Source organism: Arvicanthis niloticus, chromosome 1, assembly GCF_011762505.2.
Source record: "Arvicanthis niloticus isolate mArvNil1 chromosome 1, mArvNil1.pat.X, whole genome shotgun sequence".
NCBI classification, from domain to species: Eukaryota; Metazoa; Chordata; class Mammalia; order Rodentia; family Muridae; genus Arvicanthis; species Arvicanthis niloticus.
Genome location: NC_047658.1, coordinates 74752559 through 74778581, shown reverse-complemented (window position 1 = coordinate 74778581; position 26023 = coordinate 74752559). Strand labels below are relative to the sequence as shown.

Sequence of the window (26023 nt, the reverse complement as noted above, 5' to 3'; positions counted from 1 at the left end):
TATAGACAAGGAGCTTTTACATCCTACTTCTGCGCAAAAATATCTCTCCCCCGTCTTTTTTATGTTTCTAGCGTGTCTGTGGTTTTCTTTATAATCCCCTTCTATGTAGAAGTGGGAGGTTCTTTTCCATTCAAATACATTGGAAACATTCTACCACATGGTAGTTTTTATTCTATGTCTTCATTTATTTTTTCGATATAGCTCTAATTAGGGAGAAAATCTGTTGTTCTCTCTCTAGAATCAGAGATCAAGGACGCACAATAAAAACGAAGGCTATCTTCAAGACCTCTGCTGAGCAAAGGAAGGTAATGCAGTTCCACAATACTCCCTAGCCAATTTTAAACTGCCCTATTTCTTGAATCATCATTTCTTTCATTTCTGTTTGATTTAGTTGTTTTTTTTAAAACAAGGTCTCACATTGCTTCAGATTGTAGAAATAGAGTAGAGAGATTGACATAAACCAAGTTAGTAATACATCTAAAAGTCAAGCGAGAAAAATAATATAGTGAGAATATGAATAAACTGGCTTGCAATTCTGAAGATGGGGAAGTCTAAGATAAAAGCACTAGTGTCTGATCAATACCTTCTTGCTACAACATCTCATGAATTTAGAGAAGCAAAATAGTAAAGAGTAAAAGGAGACTGAACTTGCCCAGTTACAGAGTCACTAACCCCATGCATAATGGAAAGCTCTCACACTCTACTCTGCACTTCTTATAACTATTACATGGCAAGTAAATCTCATGTTTCTATGATTTTACAGAATAGAATTTTGGGTCTACAGCTATACCACCATGAACTTGCTTGATCTCTTCCAAAAAACAGAATTTAGCTTCTTCTATCACACTAATTTCTTTATAAAATGGCTGTTAGACTCTTTCTTTGGTTTTCTCTCTTAAATATTTTTCTTATTCTTTACACAAAGAATTTTTTTAAACCTTTAAACCTTTAAATTCTGCTTTCCCTTAAATTGTATCTTTAAATCACTTCTCTTTTTACTTTTTAATGTAAATAGTTAAAACTGGCTCATGTAGCACATTGCTGGTTAGATATCTCTTCAACCATATATTCTAACTCATCACTCCTAAATTACAATTTCATAGAACCCTACAGCCAAAGCATGGGCACAGTTCAATTAAATTCTTTGATTAGTTTCAGTGTATCTGGTTTTATGTGAAGGTCCTTTATCCACTTGGACTTGAGCTTTGTACAAGGAGATAAAAATGGATTTATTTCCATTTTTCTACTTGTAGTCCTCCAATTGAACCAGTACCATTTGTTGAAAATACTGTCCCTTTTCCACTAGACGGTTTTAGATACTTTGTTAAAGATCAAGTGACCATAGGTGTGTGGGTTCGTTTCTGGTTATTCAATTCTATTCCATTGATCTTCCTGCCTGTCTCTGTACCAATACCATGCAGTTTTTATCACTATTGCTCTTTAGTACAGCTTGAGGTCAGGGATGGTGATTCCCCCAGAAAGTCTTTAATTGTTGAGAATAGTTCTAGCTACCTGGGTTATTTGTTATTCCAGAAGAATATGCAAATTGATCTTTCTATTTTTATGAAGAATTGAGTTGGAATTTTAATGGGGATTGCATTGAATCTGTAGATTGCTTTCTGCAAGCTGGCCATTTTTACTATATTAATCCTGCCAATACATGAGCATGGGAGATCGTTCCATCTTTGGAGATCGTCAACAATTTCTTTCTTCAAAGACTTGAATTTCTTGACATACAGATCTTTTACTTGCTTGGTTAGATTCACACCAAGGTGTTTTATATTATTTGTGAATATTGTGAAGGGTGTCATTTCCCTGGTTTCTTTCTCAGCCCGTTTATCTTCCGAGTAGAGGAAGGCTGCTGATTTGTTCGAGTTAATTTTATATCCAGCCACTTTGCTGAAGTGTTTATCAGGTTTAGGAGTTCTCTGGTGGAACTTTTGGGGTCACTGAGTATGTTGTCGTACCATCTGCAAATAGTGAAATTTTGACTTCTTCCTTTCCTATCTGTATCCCTCTGAATGCCTATTGTTGTGTAATTGCTCTGGCTAGGACTTCCAGTATTGAATAGGTAGGGTGAGAATGGGCAGCCTTGTCTAGTCCATGATTTTAGTGGGATTGCTTCAAGTTTCTCTCCATTTAGTTTAATGTTGGCTACTGGCTTGCTATATATTATTTTTACTATGTTTAGGTATGGTCCTTGATTTCCTGATCTTTCCAAGACTTTTACCATGAAGGGATGTTGAATTTTGTCAAATGCTTTCTCAGCATCTAGTGAGATGATCATGTGCTTTATTTTTTTTTCCTTTGAGTTTGTTTGTATAGTGGATTACATTGATTTCCGAATATTGAACCATCCCTGCATTCCTGGGATGAAGCCTACTTGATCATGACGGATGATTGTTTTGATGTGTTCTTGGATTCGGTTTGTGAGAATTTTATTGGGTATTTTTGCATTAATATTCATAAGGGAGACTGGTCTGAAGTTTTCTTTCTTTGTTGTGTCTTTGTGTGGACTAGATAGGAGCATAATTGTGGCTTCATAGAACAAATTTGGTAGTGTTCCTTCTGTTTCTATTTTGTAAAAATAGTTTATAGTGAATTGGTATTATGTCTTTCTTGAAGGTCTGATAAAAATTCTGCACTAAAACCATCTGGTCCTGGGCTTTTTTTAATGGGGAGACTTTTATTAATAACTGCTGCTATTTCTTTAGGGGTTATGGGACTGTTTAGATGGTTTATTTGCTCCTGATTTAACTTTGGTACCTGGCATCTGTCTAGAAAATTGTCTGTTTTATCCATGTTTTCCAGTTTTGTTGAGTATAGGCCTTTGTAGTAGAATCTGATACTGTTTTTTAATTTCCTCAGTTTCTGTTGTTATGTCTCCCATTTCAGTTCTGATTTTATTAATTTGGATACTGTCTCTGTGCCCTCTGATTAGTCTGGCTAAGGGTTTATCTATCTTGTTGATTTTCTCAAAGAACCAGCTCCTGGTTTTGTTGATTCTTTTTGTTTCTACTTGGTTTATTTTAGCCCTGAGTTTGATTATTTCCTGCAGTCTACTACTCTTGGGTGTATTTGCTTCTTTTTATTCTAGAGTTTTCAGGTGTGCTGTCAAACTGCTAATGTATGCTCTCTCCAGTTTCTTTTTGTAAGCACTTAGGGCTATGAGTTTTCCTCTTCGCACTGCTTTCATTGTGTCCCATAAGTTTTGGTATGACAAGCCTTCATTTTAATTATATTCTAAAAAATCTTTCATTTCTTTTTTTATTACTTCCTTGACCAAGTTATTATTGAGTAGAGCATTGTTCAGTTTCCATGTGTATGTGGGGTTTCCATTGTTTTTGCTATTATTGAAGACCAGCCTTAGTCCACGGTGATATGATAGGATGCAAGGAATTATTTTAATCTTTTTAATCTCTTGAGGTCTGTTTTGTGACCAATTATACAGTCTATTTTGGAGAAGGTACCATGAGATACTAAGAAAATGTATACTCTTTGTTTTAGGATGAAATGTTCTATAGATATTTGTAAAATCCATTTGGTTCATAACTTCTGTTAATTTTTCTATGTCTCTTTTTAGTTTCTGTTTTTATGATCTGTCCATTGCTGAGAGTGGGCTGTTGAAATCCCCCACTATTATTGTGTGAGGTACAATGTGTACTTTGAGCTTTAATAAAGTTTCTTTTATGAATGTGGGTGCCCTTGAATTTGGAGCATAGACATTCAGAATTGAGAGTTCATCTTGGTAGATTTTTCTGACTAGTATGAAGAGTCCTTCCTTATCTTTTCTGTTAACTTTTGGTTGAAACTCAATTTTATTTGATATTAGAATTGCTACTCCAGCTTATTCCTTGGGACTATTTGCTTGAAAAATTGTGTTCCATCCTTATACTCTGAGGTAGTGTCTGTCTTTGTCACTGAGGTGTGTTTCCTGTATGCAGCAAAATTCTGGGTCCTGTTTATGTATCCAGTCTGTTAGTCTACGTCTTTTTATTGTGGAATTGAATCCATTGATGTTAAGAATTATTAAGAAAAAATGATTGTTATTTTTGTTATTAGAAGTGAAATTGAGTTTATGTAGCTATCTTCTTTCGGATTTGTTAGAAGATTACTTTCTTGCTTTTTCTAGGTTGTAGTTTTCCTCTTTGTGTTGGAATTTTCCATCTATTATCCTTTGTAGGGCTAGATTTGTGGGAACATATTGTGTAAATTTGGTTTTGTCGTGGAATATCTTGGTTTGTCTATCTATGGTAATTGAAAGTTATGCTGGATATAGTAGCCTGGGCTGGCATTTGTGTTCTCTTAGGGTCTGTATGGTATCATTCCAGAATTTTCTGGCTTTTATAGTCTCTAGTGAGAAGTCTGGTGTAATTCTTATAGGTCTGCCTTTATATGTTACTTGACCTTTTTTTCTTACTGCTTTTAGTAATTTTTCTTTGTTCTGTGCATCTGGCGTTTTGATTATTATGTAATATGAGGAATTTTTTCTGGTCTAGTCCATTTGGAGTTCTGTAGGTTTCTTATATGTTCATAGGCATCACTTTCTTTAGGTTAGGAAAGTTTTCCTCTATTATTTTGTTGAAGATATTTACTGATCCTTTAAGTTGGGAATCTTCACTCTCATCTATACCTATTATCCTTAGGTTTGCTCATCTAACTGTCCTGGATTTCCTGGATGTACTGGGTTAGGAGCTTTTTGCATTTTGTATTTTCTTTCACTGTTGTCTCAATATTTTCCATGGTATCTTCTGTACATGAGATTCTCTCTTCTATCTCTTGTATTCTGTTAGTGATGCTTGAATCTATGACTCCTTATCTCTTTACTAGGTTTTCTATCTCCAGGGTAGTCTCCCTTTGAGATTTCTTTATTATTTCTACTTCCATTTTTAGATCCTGTATGATTTTGTTTAATTCCTTTACCTGTTTGGTTGTGTTTTCTTGCAATTCTTTAAGGGATTTTTGTGTTTTCTCTTTAAGGACTTCTACCTGTTTATGTGTGTTCTCCTGTATTTCTTTAAGGGGGTTGTTTATATCCTTCTTAAAGTCCTCTATCATCATCATGAGAAGTGATTTTAAATCTGAATCCCACTTTGCCAGTGTGATGGAGTGTCCAGGACTTGCTATGGTGGGAGAACTGGGTTCTGATGATGCCAGGTAACTTTGGTTTCTGTTGCTTATGTTCTTGCTTGCCTTGCATCATCTGGTTATCTCTAGTGTTATCTGTACTCACTGTCTCTGACTCAAGCCTGTCTTTCCAGTTATCTTCTTGTGTCAGAACTCCTCAGAATCCAGCTGTCTCTGCAAACCTGTGATCCTGAGTTCCTGGGTGGAAGAGCTCCTGGGACTCAGGCTGCCTCTGGGATCCTGAAATCTTGCTTCTCTGCATGCAGTGGTTCCTCTAGGATAGTTCAAGATACAGTGTCTTCATGGGAGCAGACAGCTACGTGTCTGCCCCAGCCAAAAGGACCAAGCTAGGGGCAGAGGGGGAGTTGTATTCCAACGGGTGGGGTTAGGGTGGGTAATGGGTCCAGAGTGCTCCAGGCTCCCAGCTGCAGCTCTGGGGCATAGGGTTGTGGGGGAGAGTTGTTCCCTGCTGCTGTGAGTGCATTATTTCTTCTAAGAAGGTTCAGGATATGGTGTCTTCACGGGAGCAGACCAGCTAGGTGTCTGCCCCAGCCAAAGGGACAAGCCAGGGGCAAAAGGAAAGTGGTTCTAATTCATGACTCTTAACTTGTGATTTCATAAGGCCAAAGCATGGACACAGTTCAATTAAATTCCTTGCCACTTTTGAACAAGTAGATCCTGTCTCTAGCTTTCTGTCTTAGGATTGCAGCTGTGAAAAGAAACCATGATCAAGGCAAACATTCTAAAGGACAACATTTAATTGGGCTGGCTTACAAGCTCAGAGGTTCAGTCCCACATCATCAAGGTAGAAGCAGGGCCTCATCTAGGCAGGCATGATACAGACAGAGCTGAGAGCTTACATCTTCATCTGAAGACTGCTGATAGAATACTGACTTCCTGGCAGCTAGGAGGAGGATTTTAAAGCCCATGCCCACAGTGACCCACCAACTTCGACAAGGCCACACCTCCAAACAGTGCTACTTCCTGAGCCAATCATATTCCAACCATGACACTTTCCAATATTGTATTCTTGTTTTTGTTGAAGGTCTCGTGAGAATTACTTTAACCACATTCTGATCATATTTAGGTAATTTCTAACAAATTTCTGACTTGTCTTGTAAATCTTTTCTTCTGAGCTATCACCAGAATTGCCTCTATATCCTTATTCATGTAAATATAAGTTTTCCTAGCCTTTGCACTCAATTCCTTCCGGCCTCTATTGTCCAACTTCAGGGCTATCTTATAATTTGACATTTCTGTCACAACAAAAATCCACTCTCCACTTCTCTGGTATCAATCTTGTCTTCATCCCTTCAAGGTTGCCATAAGAGATTAATTCAGCCTGGAGGTTAGGAAGTTCAGGAACAGGGAGGAAGCCAGCATTAAAGTACAAAAAAAATTAAATGAAGCTAAACTTTCTCTTTTATAACAGCATTAATTTCATCTTCAGAAGTATGACAACTTACCAGTCATGATAATATACACCGTTAATCCCACTGCTCAGAAGGTAGAATCTCAAAATTCAAAGTCAGGATGACCTACTCAACAAGATCCAGAAAAGCCAGAGCTATATAGTAACACTCTATCTTAAAAAAAAACTCACATCTTAATATTGTAGCATGGCAAATGAATTTAAAATGTGAGTTTGAGGGAGGACAAAAACTCAAAGCATGACAAATGGGTTAACTATGATTGCAAACCAACAAAAACATAAAGAAGGGAAATCTAAGGGAGACATAGCAGGGGAGTACAAAATGAAACGAGACTGAAGGCAGATGTAAGACTGGTGGGGTTAGGGTGGTTTCACAGCAGATTAAGTATTAGTAGTATACTAAATTCATATTCAGAGAAAAAAGGAAAAAAATAGAACACTTGTTGGCCTGGACATATGGAAGTGTAATTCAGTAGGGCAAAAATGATAGGAGGAAAGGAAACTTGAATAGGTATGCAACTGAAGTGAGAAATCTTATGTAACTGAATACTTTAGAGGCAATGAGGAAGAGATTTCCATAAATTTGATAAACCATTGGACACAAAGGTGTATTTGTGTCTTTATAAATAGATGTGGATGCCATTAGTAAATCGTCTTCATAAGATTCAAAGATAATATTAACAAAAGGAAAATAATGAGTAAGAGTTACTAAAACAAAACAAATTAGTAGTGTGTCTAAACATGAGAGAAATTTAATATTATAAAATGACCTACAAAGATATGACAAAGCCAGGCATGGTGACACACACTGGTAATCCCAGCAGTCAAGAGGCCAAAGAAAAAACTCAATAACAAGCTCCGGGCCATTATGAGCTACATAGTAAAACCCTGTCTGAAAAGTAAGGGAAAAATTACACAGAAGTAGGAATGGAAACAGTCAACACTGGTTTCACATAAATTGGTGAGGAAAAAAGAATCAACTAATGATGTCACTTATTTATAAAAACATCAACTAAGCAAATTCGTGTATGTTATCAAATACTATCCTTCACATTAATTTCCTCAAATCAATTGATTCTGTGCAAGAGAAAGTTTAAAACTCAGACAAAGTGTCAGGCAGTGGTGGTACACACCTTTAGTCCCAGCACTCAGGAGGCAAAAACAAGCAGATCTCCAATTTCAGGATGCCTAGTCTAGAGAGTGGGTCCCAGAACAGCAAGGACTACACAAAGAAACTCTGTCTTGAAAAAAAATAAAATCAGGCAAAGTGGCAACTCGCCATAGTATCCAAAAAAACAGGTCATGATGAGAACACACACAATGAAAGGCTCCTCACATATCCAAATACACACACACACACACACACACACACACACACACACACACACAAACAAGGAGTTGTTTTAAAATAACCTGAACAATTACAAGAGATGAATAAAACTGTTAGTTGAAATATTAGTAATTCACTTTACTGGCCACACAACTGATAGTTCCTAGGTAAGGATACAGACAAAACGAACTATGATCTGTTCCTCACAGAGCCATGGCAACAACAAAGGACATCCCTGATGAGCCTCAGCTAAGAAACAGAAGGAGGCACGATCTCAAGGAGATGCTGACAGAAGTGGGACTGTCTGCTGACTACTGGATGCCTAAGCTTCAGGAAGACCTAGGTGTGACCTCTGCCCAGGCCTTACAATATTTAGACAAAAGAGACCTCCAGAAGCTGAAGTCCCAGGTACAACACACATGGGAGAAAAAGGCTCTGGAGAACCTCCTTGACCTCTCACAGCCAAATAGTGTTGCAAAGCTGCAGGAGACTCCAGAGGAGATGATAAAGAACAGGCAGAGGCAGGCAGGACAGGCACTGCAGGCTCTGAAAGCCTTGCAGTCAGAAGGGAAGCACAGAGAAGAAGAGGCAGTGAGGAAAAAAGAAGCAGAGCTGAGGCAAGCAATGGAGATCCCTGAGGAGTGCTGGCCAGTGCCTGAAGTGCCCCTAAAAGACATCACTGAAATAATGGAGAGACATCTCAGTCACATGGAACAGACCCTGACTCAGAGCAAAAACCTCTCAGATAGAGACCTGGTCAGATGGGCATCTGGAGGACTGGCCCTGCAGGGAATTTATAAGACCGGCCACCAAAGAAGCCTGATTCAGAAGAGAGAAGAGCTGCTCAGTGTCCCTAAGCAGTTCTCACTTGTTGGCCCAGAACAAGGCACATGGATAGAAACAAAGGAATTTTCATCTTTTCAAGAACAAGCCATGTATACACAGACTATAGAGATGCTGGGCTTCAGTTCAAACTCTTTGGTTAAAGGCAAAGGTTGGGGACTTAGTCTAGAAGCTGGTATGGATCACAACAAACAGACAGAATCTGAGGATACCCACCAATCGTCTTCAGAGCAATCTTATTACTGTTCAGCCAAGTTCAACTACATTCCATTGGCCACCTGCCATTTTCACATCAATCATCTTCAGCTCTCCAAGGCTGCTCTCCAGGAACTAAAAACTATAGAGGAACTCCTGGAGCAGACTACACACCCAGATGAATTCCCCTTACTAAAGAACAGGGCTGAAAACTTTTTCCACAGGTTTGGCTCCCATGCTAACCAAGGCCCACTTCACCTGGGGGGAATCTACTGCTGGAAAGCCATTTCAGAAGGTTTCAAAAGTGAGCAATTGGCTGATGTAAAGCAGCACACAAAAGAGTCTTTGAATATGTACATAAAAGGCAGCTATAGTGGCTTTGGAGTTAAAGTTGGTGCAAATGTAAATATGGCAGACTCACATTCAAAAACAGTGTCTGACAGTACAACTCATCAAAACTTTCAAACCAATGTGCAACTATCTGTAGCCCACACAGGTGGACCAGCAGAAGCAGATGGAATCACCCAGTGGACAGCTGGTCTTGTAGCTAGCAATCAAACCTGGTCTGTCATTGATAGGGGACTCCAGTTGGTACCTATTTGGGACATCATCTTGTCTAATCACAGAACTGATTTTAAGGATGCCCTTCAAGTGGCTAACTACCTCAAAGACAACTACACTGCTCTGACTGGAGTCGCTGCCCAGATTCAAGAAGGAGAAGAATTTCTTACTGCTAGAAAAGAAGCTAAGCTTTTCCTAGAGGATGTGAAATGCTGGGAGGTTTCTGATCCTGAAGAACAGCTTAGTAAGTTAATAGACTTTATGCAAACATTGAGTCAAAAAATAAAAAGTTACAACATTTGGATTAATACATGCCTCACAGATTGGGATCTGCAGAATTTTCTAATAAACACTTTCAACTTCTGCAAAAATTCACCCACTTATAAAACTCAGTTTATTAAATCTCAGCTGTGCAGCCTTCTAGAACCTCATGTCTACAAAGTGACAAACTTTCCTCAGGCACAATCCATCATGAAATGGATCAATCAGTCAGAGTCAGAGGAAGAGCAAGTCAAAATCACCTCATTTTATGAATTCATTAAGTCCTTAAAGAAAACCCACAATAAGCTGATGGAAGTGAATTTCAAAAGTGAGTCCCCAGAAACAGTGGAAGAAGTGAAAAGAATGGCTACATATGAGGTCACCACAGCTCTCAGCTCCTTCTTAAAGTACCTCAGAGAGACAGACCAACCAGACATGCAGCTGCTGCTACTGTCCATTGCAGCTGGTGCAGGCTATCAATTGGTAAACAGTGTTTTTCAGCATCTTCTGGGGTGTGATGAGTTAAAATTCCTCTTGGATCAAATGCAAAGTAACCAACACAAATACCAAGAGCTTAGAAACATTTGCAATTACAGAGCACAGGCATTCCTAGTGCACACAGCTCTAAGAGCCACAGTTAAAATCACAGATATTTCTACAGAAGAGAAAAGACAGCGTTTGACATTAATAAAACAACTTATGGGGAAATTGTTGTCTGAAGAAGTTGCACATATTCTCAGAAAACATGAAGCACATCATGACTGGGAAACTCTGGAGAATGATTTAAGGTTACTCATTGATGGGGATTATAAGACCACCACCCCTTCTTTACAAATGGATGAGGTAAAAAAACAATTGCAAAGTCTCTGCCATGAAAAGAAACAGACTTATAAACAACAGAGTAATGAAAACAACACAAAGCAAATGATAGAAAATGGACCTTTCCTAGACTTGCTCCAACGTCTAGGCCTAGACCATTACTATCCAAAAGGGATGAGCAGAGCTGACTTCCATCTCATCTACAAGACCTCTGTGTACAATTCACAGCCAAGATCTGAAAAGGAGCTTCCATTCTATTTTCTACAAAAGCTACTGATGTTGGATTATGGGTTGAGACATCTTGTCTTCAAAGATGATGAAAACATAAAAGAACAGATCTCCGTAAGTTCCTCCAATCAAGAAAATGAAGATTTTGATCCATATGAAGATGACATTAAAGGCAATGACAGTCCTAGCTATCCTTCTGCCACTGAGTCCTGGCCCCACATTCACCCAATGGATATCCAGATGGCCATTTTACACTGTGCAGATGATCTTACCAGGCAATATATTTTGTCCAAACTTTCTATTTGTCAATTTGCACTCCCCCTTGTGGTGCCAAATCCCAACACTTCTCAGAATGAATTTTGTCTCTGGTCTCTCAGACAAATCAGAAAAAGTTGGCAAGATGCAAGTAAATCTCCGCAGGACAACAGCTACACTCACAAGAATCAGCAGATGTGTCGTGTCTCTACACCCATTGTGTCCTTCATTAGAGTTGGAAATGACCTCTCTGCTTCCAAATCTCAGATCATGAACTCTCTCCTCAGTAAACGTAAACATGATGTGTTTTTTCACAGACACTGCAGAGGAAGCAGCAAACACTGTCTCTTGATGGAGGGAGTAGTAGAAATCTGCTGGTTCTGTCCTGGAGGCCTCGATAATGACTTATTTGACAAGTGTCTGACCTTCACCAATCTTCATGGAGATGCCAAGGCACATAGCCAACAACTCAGCTTCCTGCAAGATGTGTCTTCTGTCATTGTGATCCTCATGTCAGCTTCTGATAACAATAAAGAAAGTCAAAAGCTTGTCAGACACCTCTGTCAGTCATCAACACCTTTGATCTGCTTGATTGATGACAAAGAAAAGACCATAGCAAATAATTCTGGTAAAAGAATGAGAATTGGCATCAAAAATAGAAATGAGGCAGAACTAACAGAGGAGCTCACGAATGCCATCAAACTTTTGCTAGAGCTCTCTAACACTGCTCTCAGTTTGGAGGACTGTTCCCAGACAGCTAGAAAACAAGGATTCCTTATTGATGAAGACCAGAGAGACTGCAAGGAAGCCAAAGAAAAGGCACAGACTATAATGGCCCTCCTGGAGGAATACAAGTTATCTCAGACAAAAGAAAATTTACTACCCCTTCAAGGACAACTTTGGCACCTTTGGTGTAAGAAAGACAAAGAGTTCTATCATCTGAGAGAAAAGGGGAATCGGAGCATTGAACAACATAAGAGTGAGATCGAAACAGATAAAAGAATAATTCGACGTCGGCAATTGGAAAAAGCCTTTCCTCTGAATGATTTAATGCGCTCTGTTCTTGAACTCCTCCAAGACTATTCAGAAACCCACAACAAACTCTACTTTTTGCAGTGGCTGACTCTGTTTTTTGATAACCTGACTATAGAACACCTAGAAAAGTTACACGAAAAGCAGAGATCTTTGTGGTTAATGGTACAAAGAGAAAAGCAAACAGGACAGAAGAGCAACTCCTTGACACTCTGGCAGAAGCAGATAGAAGCCATTTCCACAGAGATTCATGACTGTACTTTAGGAATTGAGCACCTTCTCCGAGAAGTTGGCCAGATCTATGAAGCTCTGGAAGAAACTTCCTCCTCTAGAGATAGCCTGTTTCTCTGCCTCCCTCAAATTGCTGCAGACCTGATGATAGCTGGTGTTCCCATTGAACTGATGGATGGGGATGCTTCATATGTGCCTCTCAAGTGGGTAGCAGCTATTTTTGACAAGATCTCAGAGAAAGTTGGAGACAAAAGGCTGTTTGTTCTCTCTGTCCTTGGCCTGCAGAGCTCAGGGAAATCTACCCTGCTGAATGCCCTGTTTGGGCTGCAATTCACAGTCAGTGCAGGCAGATGTACCAAGGGGGCCTACATGCAACTCCTAAAGGTGGAAGAGACATTCGCAAAAGAACTTGGCTTTAATTTTCTGCTTGTTGTAGACACTGAAGGACTTCGGGCTCCAGAACTAAACAATAAATCCCAGAATTGGGACCATGAATTGGCAACATTAGTCATTGGCCTTGGAAACTTGACTCTGATCAATATTTTTGGGGAGAATCCATCAGAGATTCAGGACATCCTACAAATAGCTGTTCAAGCATTTCTGAGAATGAAACAAGTAAAAATCTCCCCCAGTTGCTTCTTTGTCCATCAGAATGTGGGAGAAGTTACAGCAAAAGACCAAACTATGGAAGGACGAAGGAGACTGGAGCAGAGACTGGATGAAATGACAGCATTGGCTGCTGAGTTGGAAGAGTGCTCAAACATAACCCGCTTCAGTGATGTCATTAAGTTTGATGCCAATAGTCATGTCTACTACTTTGCTCACCTGTGGGATGGTAATCCTCCAATGGCCCCTCCCAATCCTCACTACAGCTACAATGTCCAGGAACTAAGGAATGCAATTCTTTTGACTGCCCAACAGAAATCGAGGAGAAGGATCTTGAAAATCTCAGATGTAAAATTCCGAGTTCAAGATTTGTGGAAAGCTCTTATCGCTGAAAATTTCATTTTCAGTTTCAGGAACACCCAAGAGGTCATGGCCATGAGCAAACTGGAAACCATGTATAACCACTGGACCTGGGAGCTGAGGAGTCACGTGCTGGACTTACACAATCAGCTGAACAATCAGATTCAAAATGGGATAATCCTGACTCTCACATCCAACTTACTGGAGGATCCACTTAGCAAGAAATATAAAACCATCAAAGAAGAGTTTGACAAATATTTTGAAGAAGACACAGATAGTGAAATACTGGTTCAATGGAAAGCAAATTTTGAACATAAGATACTAATCCTTAAAGATTCACTTATTTCAGACACCAGAAGGAAATGCAATGAACTTATCAGTCTTAAAAAAAGCCAAGAAATACTAGATAACCAAAAGTCACAATATGAAAATATATTGTTAGAGAAGAGCCAAAAGTTAGCGTTAAGTGTAAAGGGTAAGGAATTCAGTGATGAAGAGTTGCATGAGAAATTCAGTCAACTTTGGACAAAATGGATCTACAGTGTGTCTTCGAATGTACCTCGTGTCACAGAGCCTAACATTGATTTGGATTCTGAAAATATCCTTCTTGAATATTTCAAGAAGGACAAAAATATTGGGGACAGACTAAAAATAATGTCTGGAGAACAGTTTGAAATCATGTATGACAAACATATCCAAATGAAAAAAAATTATGGTATGTTTGCAAAGAGTTTAGAAGCTCATCATAAAGAATCCATCAAGAAGACTACTAACAACATTTGTTCAAAATTTACTGAAACACTTGAAAATATTTGGAAACAAAAGCGTGATTACAGTCAGAATTACTTTCATGAAATTCTGAGGATTATAGAAAAAGAGCTGAAATCAGAACTCTGTGTAGACTACACATTTACCAGAGCCTACAACATTGACTTATCCGTGTACTTATTCCAAAGAGCATCCAAGAGCTTCAAGGAAATGCACAAGGCATTCAAGATTGCGAATGACCCTGTGAACTATCTGGAGAGAAAGAAAGATGATTTCTTTATGAGTTTTAAGATCTCCTGCCAAGGTGCCACCTCAATCACATCCTTTGTTGACTTCCTATGGCTCAAGCTCACTCCTGCTATCTCTGCCAAAATATGGGAAATGATGGGTCCTAAAGTCGCTGGAGACATGCGAGCCACCTGCCCTGAATTCAATGGAAACAGAGCTAACTTGGAGAAACATATTCTCTACTCTCTAGCAGAAGAAGAAAATTTTGATAAATACTGGCAATACCTTCATCATCCAGAATCATTTTTCAGGGATTACATTAGAGACCACATTACAAGATACTGTTCAGAAAAAGAAAGTAAAAAAATAAAGAATTTTTTAAAAATAAGTTTAGGTGACATCAAGAATGCCATCCTGTCTGCCATTCATGAGTCCACAGCAGTAGCTAAAGATAAAGGCAGCACTGCATCTGGCTGGCTGGATTTGTTCTGTGACCATCTAGGGAGCAGCCTGATCTTCCCAAGAAAAGACCTGGTAAGCATCGAGCACCAGGAGATAAAGGATACTGAGTTTCTCAAAGAAGTCATGAGCACAGCTTTGGATTCTGCAATGAGGAAAGTAGAAGAGGACTGTTCAAGAAAGCCCATGAATGAAATTGTTCCTGACATTGAGAAAATTCTCTCTGAACATCTCTGTGGCTGCTGGAAACAGTGTCCTTTTTGTCATGCAATTTGTACAAACACCATTCCTCAACATGGAGGAGACCACAGTGTGCCATTCCACCGTCCTCAGGCTGTCATTGGTTGGCATTGGAATAAAACAAACTACTTTGACATTAATTGTTGTACCAGTTCAGTAGCAAGTGATTGTTTTTTTATTTCTCATGACCACAAGTGGGTCCCATACAAGAAATATCGAGAAGCAGGAGGTGATTTTGCCACATGGCGCATCACCCCAGATTCATCTATCCAGCCATATTGGAAATGGTTTGTCTGTCATTTCAGATCAAAGCTAGAAAAGAAATATGACAAAAAATTTACAAACAAAGGTAGTCTTCCAGATTTATGGACCAAAATCACAAAGCAAGAAGTCCTAGATGACTTAAAAAAATATTAATTGCCACAAACAGAACACTAGGTGGGCCACAGAAATTTTGCTTTAACCAAGGGAGCTTAATGGAGAACCCCATGCAGGAGGAGCTGCCGTGGGCAGATGAGCTTCCTCAGATGGCTCACTCTGTTGGGCAATTTTTCTGAAGATCAATATGAAGATAAACTTTCATAAAATAAGATTGTTTAGATGAATTAATGATTTTATAGAATTCCTGATTTGATGTAAATAGTTTCAGGGAGTTAGAGTAAATGATAGAAAGTTTAAGGAGATGGCCTAAGTTGTTTCCCCAGATAGACATAGTAAGGTTAGAATTAAGAGCAGAATGTGCCCCTCCCTGTAGAATAGTGAGGGCTGCATAGGTTAGAAAAGGAGTACAGTGAGCTTTCACTCATTGTGAGTGTGTAACTGTGCTTAGAAGAGGAAAACCGGCTTGGGACGAGATACTGCTTAAAACATTCATTCAAGGTTGGGTATGAGTTCCTGGATTTTGTGATCTAAAGATGGAGTCACAGGTTTTGGTACATCATAAAAGGGCAAGGTAATGAACAAAGAGTAAATAGTTCTATTATGAGTATAGAATAGAGAATAGTTGATTAGCCAGTCTAGCCGAGCAGGACTTCAAAAATAAGAGGTAAAATAGATTATTTGTTCTTGGTAAATACAGATTGGTCATCATCTAACCATATGGAAAACTTGTACTGTAGACTTGGCTTGCTTAAAATTTGTTAATCAACAACAAAAGAATTATGACTTTGCCATTACTATGGAGAAAAAGATAATTGAAAAAAATTAGATGAGAAATGTTTCATTAGGTATGAGTTTCAAAAGAGGAATACATAATCAATAATCCTGTTGTAATTTCCTCTTGTGTGATGATTTTTTTTCTGTCTTTGAAGAACATGGGTTTGGGTGATTGTTTTTAGAAATTTGTAACTTGTGGTTATGAGGTAATCTTTTTCTTACATAGAGAACTTTGTCTTAGTTGGTGTTAAAAGGCTAAGAGAAACAAAAGGTTGTCGGAGCTCACTTGTTGGAGCTTGCTTCATCCACCCAGTGTGTGAGCGTGTGCCTGCTTTACATGGTCACTAATCCACATGCCCTCCTTGGAGCATTGATGTAGCTTGTCTTCAACATCCTAATATCAAGTTATGTTCCATTATAAATAAAATAAGTAAAAATAAATTAGTTTCTATTATAAGACTTGAAGATTTTCTTCTAAAATGATTTTATTTCTCTCTAATTTGATATTTCCTGATTTATCTATATGTACTAAATATGTTAATGTTATATTGCTTTGGGTTTTTTCTGCTTGTTTATTTTGATTTTGGTTGTTTTCTGGTTTTGTTCTGTTGGGAGGGTATTGTTCTCATGTGTTTTTTATTTTTTGTTTTTTTTAATTGTATGTTTGTGTGTTTGAAAGAAATATAATAATAATAATAACAATAATAATAATAATAAAATTGCATTGATAGGAAAATGGAGAGAACCTAAAGGAACTGGGAGAGAGGGGAAGCGTGATGAAAATGAACCCCTCAGAGCTCGCAGAGACTGAGCCACCAGCCATACACGGGCTGGCCTGTGTCACTCTGGCACACATGAAGCAGAGGACGGCCTTGTCTGCCTTATTTCATTAGGATGAGCCAAATCCTGCAGAGACTTGACACATGAGGATGGGGGGATCCTGATGGGGGATGAGGTGGGAGTGGGTGGGTGATTGGGGGACCACCTCCTCCAGGGCAAAGGTGAGGGGGAATGGGCTGAAGTTCTCAGGGAGGAGGAACCAAAAAGGGGGACAACATTTGGAATATAAATAAAACATAATAATTTACTACTAATTTTAACAAATGAAAGAAGAAAAGAAATATGTTTTCAATAAAATAAAATGAACATAAAAATTAAAGCCTGGTGTTATATATAGGTCTGAGAAGGACTCAATCCTCAAATTATGCTGACTGGGTAAAAAGTAAGTGGGGGAGGGACTATGATGTTTGTGATGGTTTGCATATGCTCAGCTGATGGAGTGGCACTATTAGAAGATATGGCACCATTGGAGAAGGTGTGGCCTTGCTAGAGTAGATGTGTCATTGTGAGTGTGGGCTTTAAGAGACCCTCATCCTAGCTTCCTTGAAGCAAGTATTCTGCTAGCAGATACTTGTATGCTGCTTCAAATGAAGATGTAAAACTCTTAGCTCCTCCTGCACCATGCCTGCCTGGATGCTGCCATGTTCCTGCCTTGATGATACTAGATTGAACCTCTGAACCTGTAAGCCAGCCACAATTAAATGTTGTTTTCAATAAGGATTGTCTTGGTCATGGTGTCTGTTCATAGCAGTAGTACTCTAACTAAGACAATGTTTAACAATGATTGTGAATTTGACATGATCTACAGTCACCTAGGAGACAAGCCTCCAGGTACACCAGTGAAAGAGATTTTTAGATTGGTTAGTCTATGTCCATGAGAGATGAAATGATTAGATTAATGGAGGTAGAACGACTGTCCCTAGCTGGGAAGCACCATTCCCTGGGCTGAAGGTTTAGGCTGAATAAAAAGGAGACAGTTCCCTGAGCACAGAGCATTCACTGTTCTCCCTTTGTTGGAGATACAGTGCTCAAGTTCCTGCCTGTACAACTTCTCCCCACCCTGACTCAAACCAGGAACTGAAACCGTTCTTCCTTCAGTTGACTTTCTCCAGTATTTTGTCCCAGCAATAAGTAATGTTACCTAATTAGAGTAGGTACTTTTCTGCTCTTAGGACAAAATAACCAAAAGCTACTTACAGAAGAAAAAGATGGTTTTGGCCAAGGTTCCAGAAGTCTAAGCGTCCATCACAGTGGGGAAGCACAGCAACAAGAGGCAGGAGCAAGAAGCTGAGAGGTCACATCTCAACTGCACAAAGAAAATAGAGAGGGCAAACTGTAAGCCCATGGGGCTATAAACTCCTAAGCCTGATTCCAGTGTTATGCTTCCCACAGCAAAGCTACGTAGGTCTGAGAAGAAATGAGGTATGTCCTAAAAATTTATACCCCCACAAACAATGTAACCTGGTGGGGACAAACCACTGAAATATATAAGCCTATGGCCACTTCTCATCAAAATCACAATATTCCACTCCTGACCCCATAGGCTCATGGCCATATTATTTAGTCCAACATTTACAAATTCTCCATACTATTTAATAGTCTCAACACTGATGAAATCTCCAGTCCAAAGTCAGTCCTGAGACTTGAGGGAAACACCTAACTGTGACACCATGAACAATCATAAAATATGAATAAAATTTTTTAAAAAGAATTACATATTTTTAACAAAAGCAGAGTATATATTCCCATTTCAAAATGGGGAAGATGAGGGTATATTGAGGCAAGTGTAAAGCAAAGCAAGCAGAAAACCAGCAGGGAAAATATCAAGTACTGTACCACTATGCCCAGTGTATAAAGTATAGGCATATTTAGTCTCAAAGAACTTTGATGTGTCCAGCCCTCCAGCTTTGCTGTCTACAACATACAGTTCTCTCTTATTCTTTTCCCACTCTCTGTATGTGGCTCCCCTTGGCAGATATCTCTTGCCTCAGATATCTTCAACATATGGAGAATATGCAGTATATATTTTTAGAGGAAGATTCACATCGATTCTTATAGTGAATCCAACAGTTTTCAGTCAAACCAACAATAAAAGTGTTCCCTTATTCCTGAATCCTCACCAGCATTTCCTGTGATTTGTATTTTGACTTTGGCCATTCAGACTATCTTACAATGAAATTCAAAGTAGATTTATTTTACATTTCCCTAACAGTTAAGGATATTGAGTATTTTTTAAAGTATATCTTGGTCATTTGTATTTCTTCTTCTAAGAATTCTGTTTAGCTCCATACCCCATTCTGCAATGGGGTTGTTTTCTTGGTGTTTAGTGTTTTAATGCTTTATATATTCTAGACAGTAACCTTTTCTCAGATACAAATTTGATGAAAAATTTATCCTTCTTTCTATTTACCATCATTGTGGTGTTCTTTGCTATGCAGAAACTTTTTAGTCTCAAAAGGTCCTGATTGTCAGTTTTGATTTTAATGTCTGTAATACCACAGTCATTGTTCAGAATGTCCTTTCTTGTGCCTATAAGTTGAAGTCCATTTTCTACTTTCTCCTCTGTTGGAATCAGATTATTAGCTTGTTCTGATTAAATATACTTCACTTGACAGAAACTAGGGTCATATGGGAAACTCAGGAAAAAAATTTCAATTTAAGAATTTCCTCTTTCATATTGGCCTATGGGTGTCTGTCTGTGGGGCATTTTCTTAAATAATGATTGATATAGGAAGGCCCACCCACTATTATCTGTAAGCAGCCAACCTGATGGACTAAACAGAGCCACAGACCTGATGGCTGACTAAAGGCACCGCAGGTCTGTCGGCTTAGTAAAGCGGCTGCCCGCTTTGACTCCCAGCGCCACTGACTCTAAGCAGCTGACAGCTGAGGGAAGCAGCGCCCCGCCTCAAAGCGGCTTACAGTGCTGCTGCTTTGACTGGCATTGGCGCGTCAGCCACTCTGATGCGCAATCCAAGATGGCGGCTGCTTAGGCTCAGGTAGAACTACCAGTGCACTGCACATGTGCAGTGTACTTTGGAATTTGACTCCAGCCCCTCCCGAACAGGGCATGCAAATGAGGTACCACTAGGGTACCACGAACCTGGCCAATCACCTCCTCCCGGGCGGGGTATGCTAATGAGTATGCTAATGAGGCATTGCAAATTGACCAATCGGACACCTCCATGCGCTTTGCCACGCCCAGGGCTGGGGGTATATAAGCAGCCTGTTCTGGGCATTCGAGTCAGTCTCTCCCAAGAAATCTAAAAGAGCACTTTCAATAAAGGCTGTTGAGAAGGATCCAGTTTGTGGAGTCTTCCTTGCTGATCTAGCGGGGGTGCAACAATTATTACTGTCACTCCAGGACTAGTGATCATAGATTATATAAGACATTATATAAGACATTTTCTAATGTCCTTAAATTCTTTCTTTGTTATTTTAAAGTTTTCATGATAAAGGCCATTTGTATCTTTATATGGATTTATTACTATTTTATCTTTTTGCTATGTTAGTCATGAATGAGATTTTTTTTGTCCTGAGTATGTCTCTCAGCAAGTTCACTACTGTTATATAGAAAAAAAAAAGAAAGAAAGAAAAGAAAAACGAAAGGAAAGAAGAAAGAAACTAAGTATTTTTTTCATCTTCGATTAATTTGGGTATTATCTCTTTTATTTAGTTTGGATAAAGGTCTGGCAATTTTGTTTATTTTTGCAAAGAATCTATTTGTTTTTTCATTGATTTTATATTGAACTTTTAGTCTCCATTTTACTAATTCTCTGTCCTATATTTCTTTCTTTTTATCTACTGCTTTAGTGTTTGGTTAGTTGTTTTCTTACAACTTGAGGTATACAGGGAAAGGGAGGCAACATTTGGGATGTAAATAAATAAAGTAATTAATTTATAATAAAGAAAATAAATACTGAACTCCTTCACTTCTTTTATTGCTATAGCTAAGACTTGAAGCTATAGTTATGGCTTAGGTATGAAGAGAGTAGACAGCTATGCCTTATATCTGATTTTAGTGGAATTGCTTTGAGTTTCTCTCCATTTTAATTGATGTTGACTATGGGCTTGGTATAAATTCCCTTTATTGTGATAAAGTATGTTCCTTGTACCCCTACTTTCTCCAGGACTTCTTTTATAAAGAGAAAAACAAAATAATATCTTAATGGTAATTTATTCTTTTCATTTACACCATATCAGAATGGTGTGAGCCCAAGCCTGTGGTGCATATTTTTGATCGATGATTGATGTGGGAGAGGACAGTTCACTATGGATGCTGCCACCCTTGGGCTGGTGGTCCTAGAAGCTATAAAAAAGAAGACAAAGCAAGCTATAAGAAGCTAGCCAGTAATCAGGTTTCCACAACTTGTTTCAGTTCCTCTCATGAATTTCTGCCCTGATGTCCCTCAGTTTTAGACAGTAATCTGGGATGTGAACTGACTCTTTTCCCTAAATTGCTTTTGGTCATGGTGATTATACAACAATAGAAAAATCCTAACTTCCCAAGAGGGTAGCAGGCTTAATTATTGCTGGTATAACAGCTTTAATTCCATTAATTGCTAGCACCACTGCTTCTGCAATAGCATTGACACAAGGAGTTAAGATAATTATTTTTGTTAACAATCTAGACAAAAAATGTTACTAATGTATTGAGTATACGAAAGGATTTTATAGGTATCTGGAACAACAAATGATGCTCTATAACCCATTCAAATTATGTGAAGGAGGTTCAGAGTTCAAGAGTTAGGAGCCATCACAAGTGTCATGACAAATATCACTGGAGTAGTGCTACTTTTGAAATTCACAATGACTGTCACTATAATTAGAAAAAAAGTTTAAAGACACCTTTAGGATATTTGGCAAAATCCTAACACCTCGCTAGGTGTGTTAACTTTGCATAGTGAGATTATGAATTCAAGGAATCCTTGCTCTGTTGGCCTTTGATGCTGCAGATAATGTCAATAAAATTTTCCATGGCCTGAGATCAGTATTTCCATTTTGGTCAAACCTCAGGAATGGCATATATAGCTTGGTCAGGCTAGTCCTTCTTGTCCTAGGAAAACTGTTATTCATGTCCATCATGTTAAAGCTTATCTTTAACAACATCAACATGTTGGAAGCCAAAGAACATGGCTTGAACCTGAAAATGGACCCCCAGACAGAATTATTAAATTTACAGACTGGCAAGCCAAGGAAGGGTAATATTATGCAAAGAGCCTTAGCAACGTAAGACAGGAGGGCACTGCTTTGAATAATGCATAGTCTATGATGAGTAAGGAAGGCATTCTTGTCAGAATGACCTAAGACAGGTTCAGTCTTGTTAATGAAATTAAAAAAGGGGAGAGGTGGGGAGCCTTTGGGGCTGCTTGGCAAGAAGCTGACATGGGACAAAGACAAGAAAATGGGCTGCTTGACAGGATTATGATATTGGCCAAGGACAAGGAAGTATGCTTCAAGCAGGAATCTGACATTAGACTAGAACAAAGCATTAATCTCAGGCAGGAATCTAAATTAGGCTAGAACAAAGAAGTAATTTCAGACAGTAATCTAAATCTTAGGCTAGAACAAAGAAGTAATTTTGGATAGGATCCTAAATTTTAGGCTAGAACAAGGAAGTAAGCTTCAGACATGAAAATGACCTTGGGCTAGGATAGGGAAGTAGGCTCAGATACTTTGTTCATCCTGATAAGCCTTTAGAAACAGTGATAATGGGAGTGTTCACTTAATTGGATTTGATGCCTTGCTTTTCATTGACTAATTGTGTTTATTGTATTGCCTGTTCCTCGACTATTTGCATCTATTGTATTGCTAGACCCTCAACTTAGAACTGACCTTAATACATGCATGTAATCAAAATGGTATAAAAGTATAAAGAGAAAGGGTATAGGATAAGGAGTTCTAGGGAGGGGAAATAGGGAAAGGGGATGACATCTATATTGTAAATAAATAAAATATACAATTAAAAAATGAAAAAAAGAAAAATTCTAACTTCCTTCAGATGCTTGTTTGTATCCTCATTGTGATCGTTCTAGTCAGCAACCTACACATGAGTGTTCAATCCCCACAGCTACCTCTGATTGACAGTTCTGTTACAATCTCTGATTTGAGTCAATGTGGATAAAGCCATGAGCTACTAATTTATTTTTTCTGATTCACCCTTCTGTTTTTTCTGCAATTTTCACCTGACCTACCTTCATGGTTTCTAGTGTTTTTCCACTTTTCCCTCTCTGGGTAGAGCCTATTCTTTAACCCAGACAGTTGTGATCCAGTGTATAATAAGGATAGCATCTAATCCTCCATCTTAAACTCAAAGAGAATTTTAAAAATCTAAGTTTTTATAATAGCATTTTTAAAACACTTATCTTTATGTGTTAGGTATGTGTTTTGCCTGCTTCTATATTAGTGAACTATGCAGTGACCATAGATGCCAGAAGAAAGCATTAGTTCCCTGGACCTGAAGCTACAGATAGCTGTGAAAGATCATATGGGTGCTGAAACTGAATCCTCTGTAAGAACAAGTATTCTTAACACTGAACCATCTTACCATCCCCAAACCTGGTGATGCTTTTGATTTCCCCATGCAATGTAAACTTTCAACTCATAATTTCTATGACCCTTCTATTTTGTCTTGTCACAGTTGTCTATGTACTTTAATTATTTTCTTTACTAAACAGCAAGGACTATAAAATAATTACTGAGCATCAATTACATCCTGAATAATATAAGATGCCTCACAAAATTCATTTGTAACAAAATAAGTAAGTTGCATCTTGTTTTATATACAAGAAACCCGAAGCTACACCTAATAATATTTCCAAGATAACAGTTTGTAAATAGAAACACATCTTTTCAGTTCTAAAAACTGTCATATTAGTTCAACCACATTTTTCAGTTCTAAAAACTGTCATTGTTTCATTACACTAGTGGAAAATATCTGCCCACTCTTTGTCTTATCTCTCAGATGCAAGATGTTCTTTTTCCCCTTCATTGTCTTTTCTTCCTCTTCTCATCCACTCTTGCCCTTGTTCTCTGCAGCATGACAAACCTGAATCCTCTTTCCACCGAGCCCAAATAATTAGCTGTTTATTCACTCCTTTATTAGCTGCAGCCCACCATGCTGCCACAGCTGATCAGCCAGTAGGAATAGTTCTTTTCCCCACAATATCATCCTGCCAACTATGGCCCAGGGTGCCTTCAATATTTCTGCTCAAGCTAATTACATCTGTCTGTTAAAATTTCATCAAAAAAGAGAAGATATCATACAACTTTTTGGGCCACTATCTCATTAAATACTATCTTATCAGGAATACGTTATTCAGAGGATTTAGAAGTACTGTAGAGAGAGAAGCTTGATTTCAATACCAAGCCACCTTGGGAACCTTACTGATAATAGGGAAATTTCATCTTCTAATTTGTCTGTGAAGAGCTTTACCTCAGCCATGTGAGATTCATATTCATCTAACTTGGTGTCAATTGCTGACACAAAGAATTACCTTGTGATTATTTGAAAGATATATCAGTTTCTTCTACAATCAACATAGAAGGCATTCTAGCAGTTTATTGCATGTTCTAAGGACCCTACACTTAGGCTGAGTGGTCCATCTCTTTTTGTTTTCTGATTTATTACTATCAGCTTTGTGCAATGTCTGACACAAAAAGAGTTATTCATACTCTGTTGGCCTTTTGGATTAGAAAACAAATCTTAAGGATACAATTAACAACTATGTTTATGAACACACCCTGACAGTGAGGTACCATGGAAAGATTGTGAACATGCACTTTTGAAAACAGTGGCCTGGAAACCAATGCCAACTTTTCAACTAGTTTCCACTGAGGGTTTCCTGTGTGCACACTACTTAAGTATTTAGTGGAGTCAATGACTATTGGAAGGAATGAAGGGAGGAAGGGGAAGAGATGAAAGGAAGAAGGGAAGAAGAATGAAGAAATAGGGCAGAACATTGTAGCTTGTCGTTTTGTTATCCCACTTTATGCTCCAGGCAGACTGTGCTACCAGCCCTGTGCAGGTTTCCTCAGATCTGCAGATGAAAGACACACAAACACATTAACTTATTTTCGACCTGCCTTATTTGCTCAATTGCTAGGCACTTCTAATCTGCCACATTTGGAAGGTCTTTCCCAATATTCTTAGCTCAGCACCCTAAATCTGCCCTCAACTTTAGTTGTTCAGTTACCTTGTCCTTGTTCAGCAACCCAAAACTGCCCTTCACTTAGATGCATTTCTAATCTCCCACCTGGGGAAGTGGCCTATGGCTGCTCCACCTGAGATCTCACATGACTGCTCACCTTCTCTCCCTCCAAAAAGCCTGGTGAAATCTCCCTTTCTCTTCTTCCATCTCTCAGCCTGCCTGCAGAAACCTGAAAGTTCCACCTCTTTCCTTTTGACCAGCAATTGACCACTGGCATCTTTATTGATCTATCAAGAATCAATTGGAAGACAGGACCTTAGCATCAGAACCACCTCCCTGCAGAACACAGTAGCTCAAATAAGGTCATTTTACACAGTGAAGTTCAAGTCTACCCCAGATGATACTATGGAAGCTCTTGGAAATGGAAAGAAATAGCTTTAATGAAGAACATAGTTTAACATCAGAAAGCATTACCTACATAAATCCATGCAAGCAAGTTTCTCAAAGTATGCAGCAAATATTGGAATAAACAATATGATATAATAAGATATGAGATTGAAGAAAAGTACAAACTAATATTCAATTGTTGTAGAGAGCCGCGGTGAGCGGTGATAACGTTCGCCATTATAAGATGGCACTGGCATCCAGTACTCCCACAAGTAATAAGTGGACTGCGCATGTGCAAGTGGTGAAAGCGCACCAAGTCACTGCCCAACCCGGGGCGTAATACGAGGTAATGAGCAAGCAGCCAATTAGAAGTGAACATGCCGCTCTAGGATGTATATAGGCAGTGCCTTTTCAGGGCTCGGGGTCTTCCTCTTTCCATTGCAATAAATGCTTGCTGCAGAAGGATCCTGGTGCCCGCGTAGGTTCTTGCTGGCGAGACGATTGCGCGGGTCACAA

At 38.7% G+C, this 26023-nt stretch overlaps 1 protein-coding gene across 1 annotated transcript; it reads left to right on the top strand.

Moving 5' to 3' along the window:
- Positions 1–224: 224 nt before the first annotated feature.
- LOC117713284 (interferon-induced very large GTPase 1-like) lies at positions 225–26023 on the top strand. Its single transcript, XM_034509540.2, has 2 exons — positions 225–305; positions 8099–26023. The coding sequence occupies exon 2, from the start codon at positions 8103–8105 to the stop codon at positions 15390–15392; it is 7290 nt and encodes a 2429-aa protein (XP_034365431.1). The 5' UTR covers positions 225–305; positions 8099–8102; the 3' UTR covers positions 15393–26023.

Coding starts and splice junctions, on each gene's coding strand:
- LOC117713284 (XM_034509540.2), top strand. CDS start 8,103: ATGGCAACAACAAAGGACATCCCTGATGAGCCTCAGCTAAGAAACAGA.